Source organism: Delphinapterus leucas, chromosome 6, assembly GCF_059928025.1.
Source record: "Delphinapterus leucas isolate spDelLeu-1000000601 "Yukka" chromosome 6, BTC_Dleu_Yukka2, whole genome shotgun sequence".
Classification (NCBI taxonomy): Eukaryota; Metazoa; Chordata; class Mammalia; order Artiodactyla; family Monodontidae; genus Delphinapterus; species Delphinapterus leucas.
This window is the reverse complement of record NC_143134.1, coordinates 122,835,001-122,848,655: the sequence shown is the minus strand read 5'-3', so window position 1 is coordinate 122,848,655 and position 13,655 is coordinate 122,835,001. Positions and strand designations below refer to the sequence as shown.

Below are 13,655 nucleotides of genomic sequence, written 5' to 3'. Positions count from 1 at the left end.
CCGGGCCCCTGCAGGAGGCTCAGAGCTCCCAGCACGGCTGGAGCCGCACACAGGTTGAGTCTGAGGGTGTGGGGGCGTAGGGGGGGGAGGGCACCCTTCTCCTGTGTCCAGCCAAGCTCAGTACTCAGAGCCACGGTGAGGGCCACAGTGCTCATTCTGTTCAGAAAAGCCTTCCAAAACAGATGCAACAGGGTGTGTCCGGAATGGGATTCGGAAGGACGGGCTGAGGTCACTGGCTCCGAGGGGAGGGTGATGTGTTCCAGCCCTGAGCGACCGGGCAGCCTGCTGAGGGCCAGGCCGTGGCCTAGACTCTCCCGAGCTGCGGGATCAAGCAGGTGAGCTGGGGGGCGGCCCATGACAGCCTCTCTCATGTCGGTGACCCAGTGCCCTTTCCAGAGGGGCCAGAGCTATTTCTCCCCAGCAGAGGAACAAAAACAAACAGGGAGGGCAAGAGCGAACGTTTGTGTTTCTGGGTTCAACCCCTGGGGAAGGAGTCGGGCTGGAACCTGGGCCTGACCTCCGTCGTCCAAGGCCTCCCCCCAAGGACGGCTGTGGAATGAACACGTGCACAGGCCCCGAACAGAGGTCCATGGCCAAACCACAGGGCCCGGGGAAGCAGCCCAGGCCATCTGGGAAGCCAGCTACCCTCCTCTCCTCCGCTGGCCCTACGGGGTCCACTCGGGGTTTCCCAGGCCCGTCTGTGAGCAGGGTGGTGGGGGTGCTGCAGGCGTTCCTTTGCCTGAGACTTGGGAAAGACAGAGGTCCCCGCCCCCCAGCTTGCGGTCTGGCGAGGGGGCCAGATTCTCTCTACAAAGGTCACCCGAAACCCAAATGTCTTCCCATGGCCTTAGCTTTATTAGCCTGACCTGTTCCGGCCCCGTCTACAGTGGGGCTGAGTGGTGTGTGTGCCTCTGAAGGCAGCCTGGGCCCTCCGGGGACGGCCTGCACCTCCGGCACCGCGTGGCTTCCCGCCTGTGTCTGTGGGAGCCTTGTCTCTCCTGTCCCCTGAGCACCTGCCACGCCTGCTCCCCACGGGGCTGGGCTCGCTGGGGCACAGCCGCGTGGTGCCGCTTTGTGGCAGCTGCCTGGGCCCTGGGCTGGCCCCCATCCCGGCAGGGAGGCAGGGCTCCTCCTGATGCACGGAGGACAGTTCTGGAAGCCCCACGAATGGAGCAGGGGACTCACCCCCTTTCAAGGGCCTGTGCGAGGCCCATCCCCAGGGGGCCGGAAGAGTGGGAGACCAGGACCAGAGCTCAGTCCTAATCAAAGAGTAAGGACAGGAGAAACCCACCCAGGCAGGAGGAGTCTGCCAGGTTCTCACCCAGCAGCATGCCTTCCTCTCCAGACCTAGAGAGCGAGGGGCTCTCGGGGAAACCAAGCCAGGAGAGGGAGCTTCTGCACAGGGGAGGGAGGGTGCTGATCTGAGACCCCTCCCGTCCCTGCTTCTGGCACTGCTTTCGGGGCTGGGAACTCTCAGGAGGCTTTCCCGTGTGAAGAACTGAGAGCTCAAAGCAGGAAGAGCTTGCTGTCTGGATCCACCCGCCACCCTTCCTGGGATCTGGGAACCAGACCATTCTGCTAAGCTTGACCTCAGGGACCGGGCCAGTCTGGCACGCACGCTCTCTGCCTTCCCTATTGTGCCTGAGGCAGACAGTACTAATCAATCCCCACACTGTCCCCAGTTCCAGACACACCTTACACCTCTCCGAGGCTGCTCTGGGCAGCCTTCCAGTCAAGGCTAGGAACCCAGGGTAAAGCTCCCTGCCTCCCTGCTTTGACACGGGCCTTATCGAGTGTTTCCTAAGCGCCTTCTCAGAAGCTCTCAAGGGCTACAGGCGTGGTGCCTGAGCCTAAGGGGTTATGGGTGGCTTTTTTAGGGTGTGGGTGGACTCGAGACCACCCTTTGGTCAGTGACCACAGCACGGGCCTTCTGGGTCCTCCTTCCACCCTCTCAGTTTGCATCTGTTTGGGGGGGGATGGTTCGCAGGCCTCGACTGAGGGCAGGGGGAGCCCAAGTTCTGACCAGGGTCCTCTGGCCTCCGGATCGGCTGAGGCCCCGCCCCCCGCCCCTCAGTAGATCCCTTTCATCCTCTTGTTGTCGGGATCGAAGGGAGACTTGAGGTGAGCCTGGGCCGGGTAGGTCACCCCCATCCTCTCCAGGACGTACTCTCCACTCTTCACAAAGTCCAACGAGACCTAGTAGCAGAAGAGGAGGGACCTTGGTCACTCGTTACCCAGTGGGTGCTGGGCTCACGCTACCTGCCTCTTGGGACGGGGCCAGCTGTCTCGGCCTCACGCCCCTCCTGCGGGCAAACCCATCGCTGTGCTGAGGGTCCTCCCTGAGCCGAGGAACTGCCCTGAGCAGGTAGATTCCGTGTTCCCGTGCCCCCGAGTTGCACTTGAGCACCTGGGGTCCAGCAGAGCCGAGGTCTGGCAGTCAGTGAGATCTCTCCCGCGGGGCAGCACCCCTCCACCCTGGAACTGCAGGTCCCTGGGAACCGGAGCACGGCCTGGACACGCAGGGCAGTGGCGGGCAGAGGCAGAGTGGGCTGGCCCAGCGCAGGATCCTGTTCTCCTGGTGCAGAGAATACACCCAGGGCCGGGCCTCACGGAGGGGTTCTGCTCGGGTTGTTAAATGACCTCTCTCGGCAGCTCAGGGTTGGACGGAAAAAATACCCCAAACAGACGAGGCTTTTTACGTGACTGCAGTGTTGGAATGAAGCGGCTTCCAGACCAGGCTTCTGAGCCGTGGTGGGCGCTGGCCGGGCTCAAAGCTCCACGCTGCCCCCACTGGGCCCAGAGGCGGGAGGCAGAGACCGTTGGTGCCTTCAGACGTCTGAAGGACGGGTTTGCCCAGAGCTGGGGCGTAGTCCTTGCTAATAAACAAACACCCCGGAGGCCACCAATTCTGCCCCCAGGTCCAGAGCCTTTCCTTTCAAGGGCAGTTTTGCTATTTTACAAAGGAGTCTTGGTTATCCCGCTGCTGTGCTGGTAAATGTTTAACAACCAGCTCTCAAGGGAGGGGAAGGGGTTGGGGGATGGGGGAGGCCTGATTGTGGCGTTTGCCCATTTCCATGGTATAAACACACTGGACATCCCTGATGGCGGGGTTGGGAAGAGGTGGACACAGTCGGCTCTTACAAGCCAGCCTGAGCCAGCCCTCGTCCTGCACTGGTCAAACCCGGGTATCCTGGGCCACCTGTCTGGGTAGGTATAAGCGTTCCTTCCTCGGTCACGTTAATTAGAAACCCAACCTGACCAAGCAGAAAAAGCAAGAATTATTGTTCTTTAAAAGAAGAGGTGACTAGGCCTGCACCCACCCCTACCCTTGCATGGGGCAAATGGACACGGGGCTTCAGCTGGGACGCAGGGCTCCGTATCTGGGGTGTCAGAGGGTCCTTTGTCACCGCAAAACGTCATCACTAGCCATGGCAACCCCATGGCAATAAGTGGAGCTTATTAAGGCTCCACTTACAGCAGAGATCTGTAGACAGCCCTGTGAGGCAGGTGGGAATAATCTGTCCCCATTTTACAGATGAGGAAGCCGAGGCTCAGAGAGACGCCCTTGTCCAAGGTCGCCAGGCCAGTCCAGGGCAGAGCGCCAAAGCTACTGAGGCCGAGCCTGTGTCCTGAGCCTCCCAGCCCACTGCGGATGCAGCCTCCTCAGACAGCACCGCAGCCTGGCCCCTTCCCCCTTGGGTCTGCCATCAGGCCTGGCCCGCCCCTGCACCTCTGCCAGGGCTGGTCTGACTCACTCCTCCTGCCCCCTCCATGCTGCTGCTTCCAAGTGCCTCCCCCAACCTGGAGCCTCAGTGGGGGGAGGTGGGGGGCCGCAGCCCAGAGACTGTTGGGGCAGGGGAGGCCGGAAGGCCCAGCTGGATGGGCATCCCTGCCCCGACGTCAGAGCCTCTTGGGGCCCCTTTCTCCGCCGTCAGGGGGCTGGTGCACGACTCCAGGGAAGCAAGCAGGTGAAGCCATAAAGGTGCCACCAATGATAATGAGCTCCCCCCACCACTCGCGTCACACCACCCAGCCAGCCCGGCCTGAGCTCCACACCCCTCCCAGGGCTCAGAGCCCTGGAGGCCCTCTAAGGGCCCTCGCTCGGCCCTCACTCCCCTGCCAGTGTGGACGGCGGCATCCATGCTCAGTGGGGGATTATTTGGGTTTACAAATGATTGTTTGGGCAAAATGTTTAGATTTTCTCCACCCAGAACAAGCTGCCCCTCTGTCTCATTGCCAAGTTTCCCAAATGTGCCTGCGCGCGTGTCTGTGTGCACGTGTGTCAGTACGTGTGCGCACATGCGGGTATACGCGTGTGTACACTGATGTGTGTGCACACAACCGTCTGCACGCACACGGGGTCTCAAGCTCTAGGGAGCAGCGGGCGTTAGCCTGGCCCAGAGCCTCTTCCTGACCAGGAGAAGCTGGGAGCTTCCAAAATCAGATTCTTTCCGAGAGAAAATATGGAAAGAGCTCCGACTCTGCCCAGGGACACAGCCCCATCAGTCAGTCACCTCACTGTGCTCTGGTCCCCACACGCCCAGCACACTCAAGGCGGTGGGCAGGGGTGCTGGTGCGGAGCCTGAGAGGACCTGGGGCTCCCGGTGGCAGTGCTGGGGAGTTGGACTCACCGGCCCGCCGCTGGGGTCCCGGATGTAGCCGTAGGCCAGGGTCTTGTCGATGGTGAACCCGAAGTCGGCTCTCCGGACGTGGCCCACCACCTGGCCGTTTCTCCAGATGGCCTCCAGGCCGAACATGGGCACTTTCCTGGAAGAAGCAACAGACGGCTGGGACCCCAGAGCCCCCGGAGGGGAAACTCCTGCGCTTTGCCTGGTCGAGGAGAGAGGGGCCGCGCCCGCCAGACCACGGGCTCCATGCCACGGGGCTGGTCTGCTATGAGCCCCCGTGCCCAGCGCCTGGCCCCCGGGGATGCCACGGCATAGGCTCCGAGCAAATAAATGAATGAACAGAAAACACCAAAACCAGGATCTGACTTCCGTGTCTCTAGGGACGGGCCCCACAGATTTGGAAGAGGCCCACCTTGAGGATTTGACTTCTGATCAGTTTAAAACTGTCATACGACTTGTTTTACTCTGATGGGTCTCCTTTTTCTACAGCGTGCTGTATCATCTATTAAAAGTGCTTTTCTGTATTGCACGTAAGGTACAATGCTCGCTGTAAAAGTTTTGAAAATTCAAAATAGAAAACAAAGATTAAACTCCAGTCACAGAAACGCCAGCACTGGATCGTCTGGTGCAGATCTTGGCAGACGTGCCCCTCCTGTGTATCGCGCCTGCGAGGACCGTGCTGGGCCCTGGGGAGGCAGCGAGCACCGTGTGGCCCCGTGGGTCCCCGGGGCGGGTGCTGAGGACCACGCCCGGAGGCGTGGGGCACAGCTGGGCCCAGTTACGGTAACTGGAACTGGGTGAACCCTACACTGAGGAAAAGAGCCTGCACAGGGTCCAGGGTGCCGCCCAGTTCAGAGACCAGGAGGAAAAGGTCTGGGCCCCACGGGTCCAGTGGATGAGGGTGGGATGGAAGGAGGCTTTGTAAGCACGTTCTTGTCTCCTTTGGTCTCACCCAGTCCTACCGGGGCACCACGTCCATGGGAGAGAACAGCCTCAGAGAGGCCACCTGCCTCGCCCAGGGCCCCAGAGCAAATGCAGCGGGAGTTCTCTGTGACTCCCCAGCCGGCGCCCAGGCCGGGTCTCTCCTCTGGCCTGGGACCGGCCAGGCCACGGCACTGGGTGGATTCTGCAGCCCGGCAGGGAACCCCCAAGTGGGGAGAGCCAGGCTGTGGCCGGTGCTGTCTGAAGTTGTGGGCCAGGCGGCAGAAGGCCTCGGCGGACCCCTGCTCTACCTGCACCCCAAACCAGAGCTGAGCTGCTCCCCGGGAGACGGACAAGGAATCAAGCGGAGAGGCGGCCTGACGGGAACCCAGGGAGAAGCCGTAGGAAGGTGACGGCCCCCAGCTCTGCTCTCTCTCCGCCCCCCTCCCCTGCGCACTCTCAACACTTGCTTTGAAGGTTCCAAATCTGGGAGAAGTGGCACCCTTGACGGCTGGCTGTCAGCTCCAAATCGACGAAGCCCAGAGACGCCCGCTGCCCTGGAGACGGTTGCTACTCAGACTCCGTGTCACACCATCTATGTCTTCCAGTGCCAGCACCCCGGACCCAGGGACAATGTGGGCTCAGCTCCGAGCACGTAAGGGCGACATGCTCAAAAGCTGCCCCGGGGGAGGTGGGGGAGAAGGGATCAGGCCCCTCCACAGGGCTCTCCTTCCACCTCTGCCTCGTGCCCGGGCGAGAGCCACCCTGTCCCTTGGCCTCCATGGTCTCCATCTGTAAGTGGGGCTGGTGGCCCCAGCCTGGCCCTTCCCTCCACGGTCCCCCCTCCCGGGCTGTGGGGAGGCTCTAATGAGGACACAGTGGGACGTGGCAGCACCGTGACGAGCAGCCAGCTCGAGGCCCTTGGTCTGGAGCCTCCCACAGAGCTGGCTTGGGTTGGCAGGGCCTTTCACTTTTAAAATCTGTGTTTGAGGGAATTCCCTGGCGGTCCAGTGGTAAGGACTCTGCGCGTTCACTGCCGAGGGCGTAGGTTCAATCCCTGGTTGGGGAACTAAGACACTGCTAGCGCATGGCGTGGCCAAAATAAAATAAAATCTGTGTCTGATGAGCGCTACCCTCTTTGCTCCCTGCTGACCAGCACCGGCCCCGGGCCTGGTTTGCACCCTGCCCGGCCCTGGCAGGATCTGAGTTTGCAGCGTTGGCTTCGGAGTCAGGCCCGGCATGGACCCAGCCTTCTCACCTGTAACGGGGCTGCAGTGGGAGTTCTGGGAGAGGGCACCCGGCCCGTGGGGAGCGTCACACCAGGCGGCTCGAGAGGAGGAACCCCGAAGCCTGCTTGTCACTTCTGGCAGCCCTGGCCCCAGAGGTACTCACTCGTCCACGGTGAAGCCCACCAGGCGCCGGCAGAGGCCCTTGGCCCGCTGCTCCTCCAGGGCCTCGCGCCCCAGGAAGGGGATGGCAGACTTGAGTTTGCAGGTGAAGGCCAAACCCGCTTCCAGGGGGCTGTCATCGGGCCGCAGGTCGGCGTGCCAGTGCCGGTAGCCTGGGTGGGGAGACGACGGGGTCAGCGCCAGCAGAGGCAGACACACACCCTTCGCAAGACGCACGTGGGCCCCTGCCCCAGCCCACATGCCCACCCTAGAAACTCCGTGACCTGGGCCTCACGGGGCGGGGGGCATCCTCGATCGTAGTAGGTCCCCTGGACGAGCCCCCTTCAGCACTGCGACACCTGTGCCATCAGGCTGGGGGCCCTGGGGAGGGGGCTGTGAAGGGGCAGCACTGAGGGCCCCTTCCCGCTCTGATGTCCTCCAGCTCTCTCCGGGAAACTTGGCGCTACATCCAAATCCAGCCCGCCCCTACCTGGGAGAGCACCCCGCCCCTCAAGAGTGCTGGTGCCAAGAGGTGCCAGCACCATCCCCGGGCCTGCGTGGAGGACCCGGTTCGTGGACAGCAAACAGGGTTTGGGGAGACAGCAAAGGTTGGGGGAAGGCGGAGCACAGTGGGGCTGGAAGGATCACGGGGCCAGAGGTGGGGGTAACAGCCTCTCTGCCTCCAGTGAACGTGGCTCAGGCAGCCCACCGTGGTGTCCAAACCCTGCACACACCTTTCTCGATGCTCAGGGAGTCGATGGCCCGGTACCCGGCATTGACGAGGCCGTGCTTGGCCCCTGCTGCCATCACAGCCTGGTACACGGGCAGGCAGGACGACCTGGGGATGTGCAGCTCCCAGCCCAGCTCCCCAACGAAGGACAGCCTCATGGCCCGGACCTGGGGGACAAGTCACAGCTTAGACGTGGGCCAGGGTCAGACGGCTGAGGTCGAAGTCCAGCCACCACTCACTGGTGGACACTTCCTACTGTCACCGTTATTAGCCGGCCCTGGGCCCAGGCCACGGCCTCTGACCCCCTGGGGGGTCCCGAGGAGAGTCCTCAGGGGCACTCTGGAAATGTTTTTTGTTGTTGTTTAATAAGTTTATTGATTGATTGATTGATTTTCGGCTACCTTGGGTCTTCGTTACTGCGCGCGGGCTTTCTCTTGTTGCAGTGAGTGGAGGCTACTCTTAGTTGCGGTGCGCGGGCTTCTCATTGCGGTGACTTCTCTTGTTGGGGAGCACAGGCTCTAGGCGCGTGGGCTTCAGTAGTTGTGGCACGTGGACTCAGTAGTTGTGGCTCACGGGCTCTAGAGCACAGTCTCAGTAGCTGAGGCGCACGGGCTTAGTTGTTCCGTGGCGTGTGGGATCTGCCCGGACCAGGGCTCGAACCCATGTCCCCTGCATTGGCAGGCGGATTCTTAACCACTGCGCCACCAGGGAAGTCCCTGGAAATCTTTAAAAGGAAGGGGTGTCGTCGTTGGGGGTGGGAGAAAGTGGACATGTGGTTCCCGGGCCACGGCTCTTCTCCTAAGTGACTGTAGGGATGCCCTTGGGCCTCTGTAACCAATGACTACAAACCCGGGGACTTAAAACCACAGAAGTGTGCTCTCTCCCAGTTCTGGAGGCCCGAAGCCCAAAAGCAAGGTGTGGGCAGGGCCACGCTCCCTCTGGAGACCCCAGGCGCTCCTGGCTGCGTCATCCCGACCTCTGGCTCACTCTCCTCTGTGTCTGTGTCTCCTCGTCTCCAGCAGGACACTTGCCGTTGGGATGAGCCCCACCCTAAGCCAGGATGGTCTCATCCCGAGATCCTCTGCCTTAATCACAACTGCAGAGACCCTATTTCCAAGGTCCCATTCCCAGGTCCGGGGTGGGGACATGGACGTCTCTTTTGGGGGCCACCGTTCAATCACCGCAGTGACTCGGGCAAGCCTCTTGGCCTCCCTTTGGCCTCGATTTCCTTGTCTATAAGCGGGGTCAGGGGCCTGGCTTTGTCTGTCTTAGGAAGCCTGACTTTTCCTGCTCGGCTGGTTTGGTGGCTCGTCACTTACACATCCAGCACCTGGCGGCCGCCTCCAGCCTTCGGGCAAATACTTGAACCCTCAGTGTCCCCATGTGCAAGGCCCAAGCGTGGGACTGTCCAGCTCACAAAAGGGACAGGGAGGGTGCAGCACGTCACAGAGCTCATGGAGACGGAGGACCTGATCCCATTACTGCTCTGAGCCCCAAGGGCTGCCCAGTGCAGCTCCTGCCAGGATAATATCTGAGCAGAAGGAGAGCGGGGGCCACTCCGCCGACCACGGAACCAGCGCCTTATAAATCTGACACTTCAATCACACCGCCACCGAGGGGCTGGATTCGGGAAGCTTTTGAAACAGCACAAATTTGCCCTGAGTTGCCATTTGTCCGGGCCTCTCAAAAAACTCAAAATTGACACAGAAAATGTACTGTTGACATTTCGCTGCTCCCCTGCCTTGTCAACGGGCTTCTAATTTTAGACAGCCCACGGAGGAGCGCAGGGCTCAAAGCCAATCTCATTTTGAACAGGAAAAAATCATTTTTAAAGCTCACCCATTCACGGCCCCAGGATCGCCGGTCTTATCAGACATACAGCCCCCCAGTTAAGTCAGGCTTTTGAACGAATTCACGGGTGGGATGGAGCTACCCCCAGCCTCTTCCCCAGCTCCCAGGAGCCCGGCGAGGCCAGGAAGCTGGCTGGTCTCCATCATACCCCAGCACACAGACGGGCTGAATTAATACTTCCTGAGTGAAGGGGGAAAACAGGCACAGATGGACAGACCTCTGCTTTCTGGCAAAGTGAGGGGAAGGGTTTGGGGATTCCTAGGTGACTTTCTAAGTTGCCAGCATCATTGGTTCTTGAGACATCTTGTGTTTTTATCTCCACTGAAACAGTGGAGTTGGGGGAGGTCTCATTTCTTCTGAGAGAGGACACGTACTGAAGGGAAGGGCCGAAAATAAGGACATCTGGAACATGGGCTCAGGGTCAGGCAGACCCACGGGCTGGCCTCTCCCAGCCTCTGTGCCCCCGTCTGATAAATGGGGTGAGCATCAAGTTCATGGGAAGCTGGTGCCTGGTACACAGTCATCTGATGGTCAACGCGGGCTTGGATGGACTTTAGAAAGCAAGCCCCAAACTGAGGCAAACTCCCCTTCAAAACAGCCCCACACTGCTCTGGGAACCATGGGCAGTGGACGGGGCCACAGAATTGTGGAAGGCCATCAGGAAGGGCCTTAAAGCAGGTTTTGTTTAAACCCTTTTCAGACCCCAAAGACTCCCCCGATACTGTTAGAACCGACAAACCAAGTCAGCAAGGTTGCAGGATATAAAATCAACACGCAAAACTGGCTGCCTTTCTATACCCTAACAATGGACAATCTAAACAGGGAATTAGGAAACTGTTTACAATCACATCAAAAAAAAAATAAAATCCCTGGGAAGAACCCTAACTGCGGTGGTGAAAGACTTGCACGCTGAGAACTATAAAACATTGCCTAAAGAAATGAAAGTTCTTTCATTACACAAATAAACGGAACGACGTCTCGTGTCCTCAAGATATCAATGCTACCCAAACGATCTACAGATTCAATACAATCTCTATCAAAATCCCAGTGGCATTTTTTTGCAGAAATAGAAAAATTCACCCTAACAGTCATATGGGTGACCTCAAATAGCCAAACAATCTTGGAAAAGAACAAGGCTGAAGGACTCACTTCCTGATTTCAAAAGTTATTACAAAGCTACCACATCAAAACAGCATGGTACAGCATAAAATCAGACAAATCAACGGAATAGAAAAGAGAGCCCAGAAATAAACCCTCATGTAAATGCCCAGTGACCCTTAACAAGGGATCCAAGACTGTTCTGTAGGGAAAGGACAGTCTCTTCAACAAATAGTGATGGAAAAACTGAACCTTATCTTACACCATATATAAACATTAACTCAAACTGGATTAAAGACCTAAGTGTGAGGCCTCTGACTGTAAAACCCCTAGAAGAAAACATAGAGGAAAACTTCGTGACACTGGACTTGGCGGTGATTTCTCAAATATGATACCAAAAGCACAGGCAACAAAAAGCAAAAATAATTAAATGGGACTCCAGCAAATGTAAAAATTTCTGTGCATCAAAGGACACAACCAACAGTGAGAAGGCAACCTACAGAATGGGAGAAAACATTTACAAATCATGTATCCGATAAAGGGTTACTATCCAGACTATATAAAGAGCTCCTACAACTCAACAAAAACAAAACAACCTGATTAAGAAACGAATTAAGAACGTGAATAGACATTTCACAAAGATGATATACAAATGGCCAACAAGCATATGAAAAGATGGGCAGTATCACTAAACATTAGGGAAATGTAAATGAAAACCACAATGAAATATGATTTCAGACCCATTAGCATGGCTCCTATTTAAAAGAAAACACAGAAAATAATCAGTGTTGGCGAGAATGTGAAGGAATTGGAACCCTTGGGCACAGTTGGGGGGAATGTAAAATAGTGTAACTGTTAGGAAAAACAGTATGGTGATTCCTCAAAAAATTAAAAATAGAACTACCATATGTCCAGCAATCCCACTTCTGGGTACATATGCAAAAGAACTGAGGGGTAGAGAAGGAGCTGGTCTGGTCATGTGCGTCCCGGGCAACAAGCATCCTGTTATCATCAGACAAACTTAGCTCTGCAAATAAACGCTGGAACAGGACCTTGTGTGAGGCCCTGCTGGGAGCAATGCCCTTTTCTGCTTGGCCCAGCTGGGGTGGCCACTCAGGAATCAACAGGGCTTGGCCAGTGCCCATCTTTGCAGTGGCCAGTGTGCTTCTGGCCGGCTGGCCCACAGAGGAAGGAATTGCTTCTAAAGCCAGCAAGAGCCACCTGCCAGCTGGGCCCCCTGGGAGGCTCAGACTCCTGGGCTGTGGAACGGAGACCCTAGAGGACCCCTGAGTGAGAAGAGATCCTGCTGGGGTGGGGAGGCAGACCCGCCAAGCCCCAAACACCTGGGTGAACGTCATTACTTCTATGCAGTGCTTCTTCATTCCAAATTGGCTCAAGGACCCTCTCCTTTTGGAAGGTTCTGGGTTTCAGACCCCTCCACCAGGACATGTGGGGCCCTGTAGAAAGTTCTGCGGGATGCTACGGGTCCCCAAGGGTGAGAGGATTCTCCGCTCTGTCCATCACATGTTTCGTTCAGGCCACTAGGGTGGCAATGAGATGGTCAGCAGGGTGTGGTGTGGGGGAGTTCTCCCGTCCTGAGGCCGAGCAGTGTCCCCAGCAGCCTGGGCTGCAGCAGGCTTGAGGCTCATCCACCCCGTAAGGACAAGGCTGGAATCCGGAACACGAGTCACGAGATGCCTCTGAGCCCCAACCCGGGGCTCTGCACACAGTGCGTGGTCAGTAATGTCTGTGGTCCCACACGGGGTCACCTGCCCCAGACACAGATGGCCAGCCCAGCAAGATGAAGCTCCTAGCTACCCATTCCACAAACACCTGTGCTCAAACATCCCATTGGGCCCCGGAACGCCCGCCCCCAGGCTCTGGACCCTCCACAGTACTCAGGATGCTGCCTGGTCCTCCCGGCACTCACACCTGGCGCAGGGCAGGTGAGGGCCAGCCACCCACCAGCGCAGGCACCACAGTGGCTGAGAGCGTGGGCTTGGGTGCCACATAGCTACTAGGTTTAAGTATGAGTCACAACCGTTGCATCCCTGGCGACTGACATCCCTGAGTCTGCTTCTGCAAATCCTGGCTGATAACAGAGCTCATAGGGCCCATGGGAGCAGTCAACAAAACGGTCACTATAGAGCCCCAGGCAGGAGGCTGGCTACTCGGAGAGGTGGGTGCCGCTGGAGCGCCCATTTTACAGATAAGGAAACTGGGGCTCAGGGAGGTCAAGCCACTTGCCCAAGGCCCAGTGATGCCCTAGAAAATGTTCAACAATCAACTCTTGGGGGGCAGGGGGTTGTTCTGTAGTGTTTACCACTTTCTGTGGTATAAATACTCCTGCTACAGCTGATTTCAAGCTAACAATTGTTTAACCACCCCTTGCTACTTTTCCTACAGATTTAACCCTCAGCTCTCACGAGCTGGTATGAGCACTTCCCAAGACGCTCGGAGGGACTCACAGCTAGTGAGTCAGAGCAAGGAGTCAACACCATAAGATCCTCCCTCCCTGCCCTCGACTGATTCACTGGAATATTTTTGTGGGGAGGGAATATGTTCAGGCTTCAGTAAAATGGATTTGGGGGCTTGGTTCCATGTTTGGTGCAGCAGTGAACCTCCTGGCAGCCCTCCGTGGGGAGGACTGAAATCAGGGTAGCGCTAGGTGCCCACCCCAGCTCAGATCAAAGGCCACACGAGTGCCCCAGGCAGGAGAGCCCATGTCACTCCTGTGCGATGTTTGGCCATGGGCAGCATCAGAACAAGCATGGAGTAGCCTCTCTGGGCAGACACCGCAGGAAGGCTTGAACAGATGTGCCCACAGACACGGGCCCAAGCTCTCTCAAATCACATTAGCTCGTGGTGATTTTACCTGTTTCCGGGGAGTTTGGGTGTGTACCAGCACCCCCGACTCACTGGGCACATCGTCCAAATTCAGTCAGCCCTTAAATAAGTGAGGGTCTCAGGGGCTCCTGAGGCAGGGTGTAGGCAGGGATCAGAGTATGTGCAGCCCCCTGCAGGGGCCTAGAGCCCTGA

The 13,655-nt window shown here is 58.0% G+C and overlaps 1 protein-coding gene across 1 annotated transcript in view; it reads right to left on the bottom strand.

Moving 5' to 3' along the window:
• Positions 1-1,280: 1,280 nt before the first annotated feature.
• Positions 1,281-13,655, bottom strand: part of SARDH (sarcosine dehydrogenase) — a 62,686-nt gene continuing 50,311 nt past the window's right edge. Inside the window, exons 16-19 of the mRNA XM_089913982.1 lie at positions 7,672-7,834; positions 6,942-7,110; positions 4,632-4,767; positions 1,281-2,196 (exon numbers count right to left, since the gene is read on the bottom strand). Coding sequence (XP_089770108.1) covers positions 2,071-2,196; positions 4,632-4,767; positions 6,942-7,110; positions 7,672-7,834 — 594 coding nt within the window. The 3' untranslated portion in view covers positions 1,281-2,070. The remainder of the gene's footprint in view (positions 2,197-4,631; positions 4,768-6,941; positions 7,111-7,671; positions 7,835-13,655) is intronic.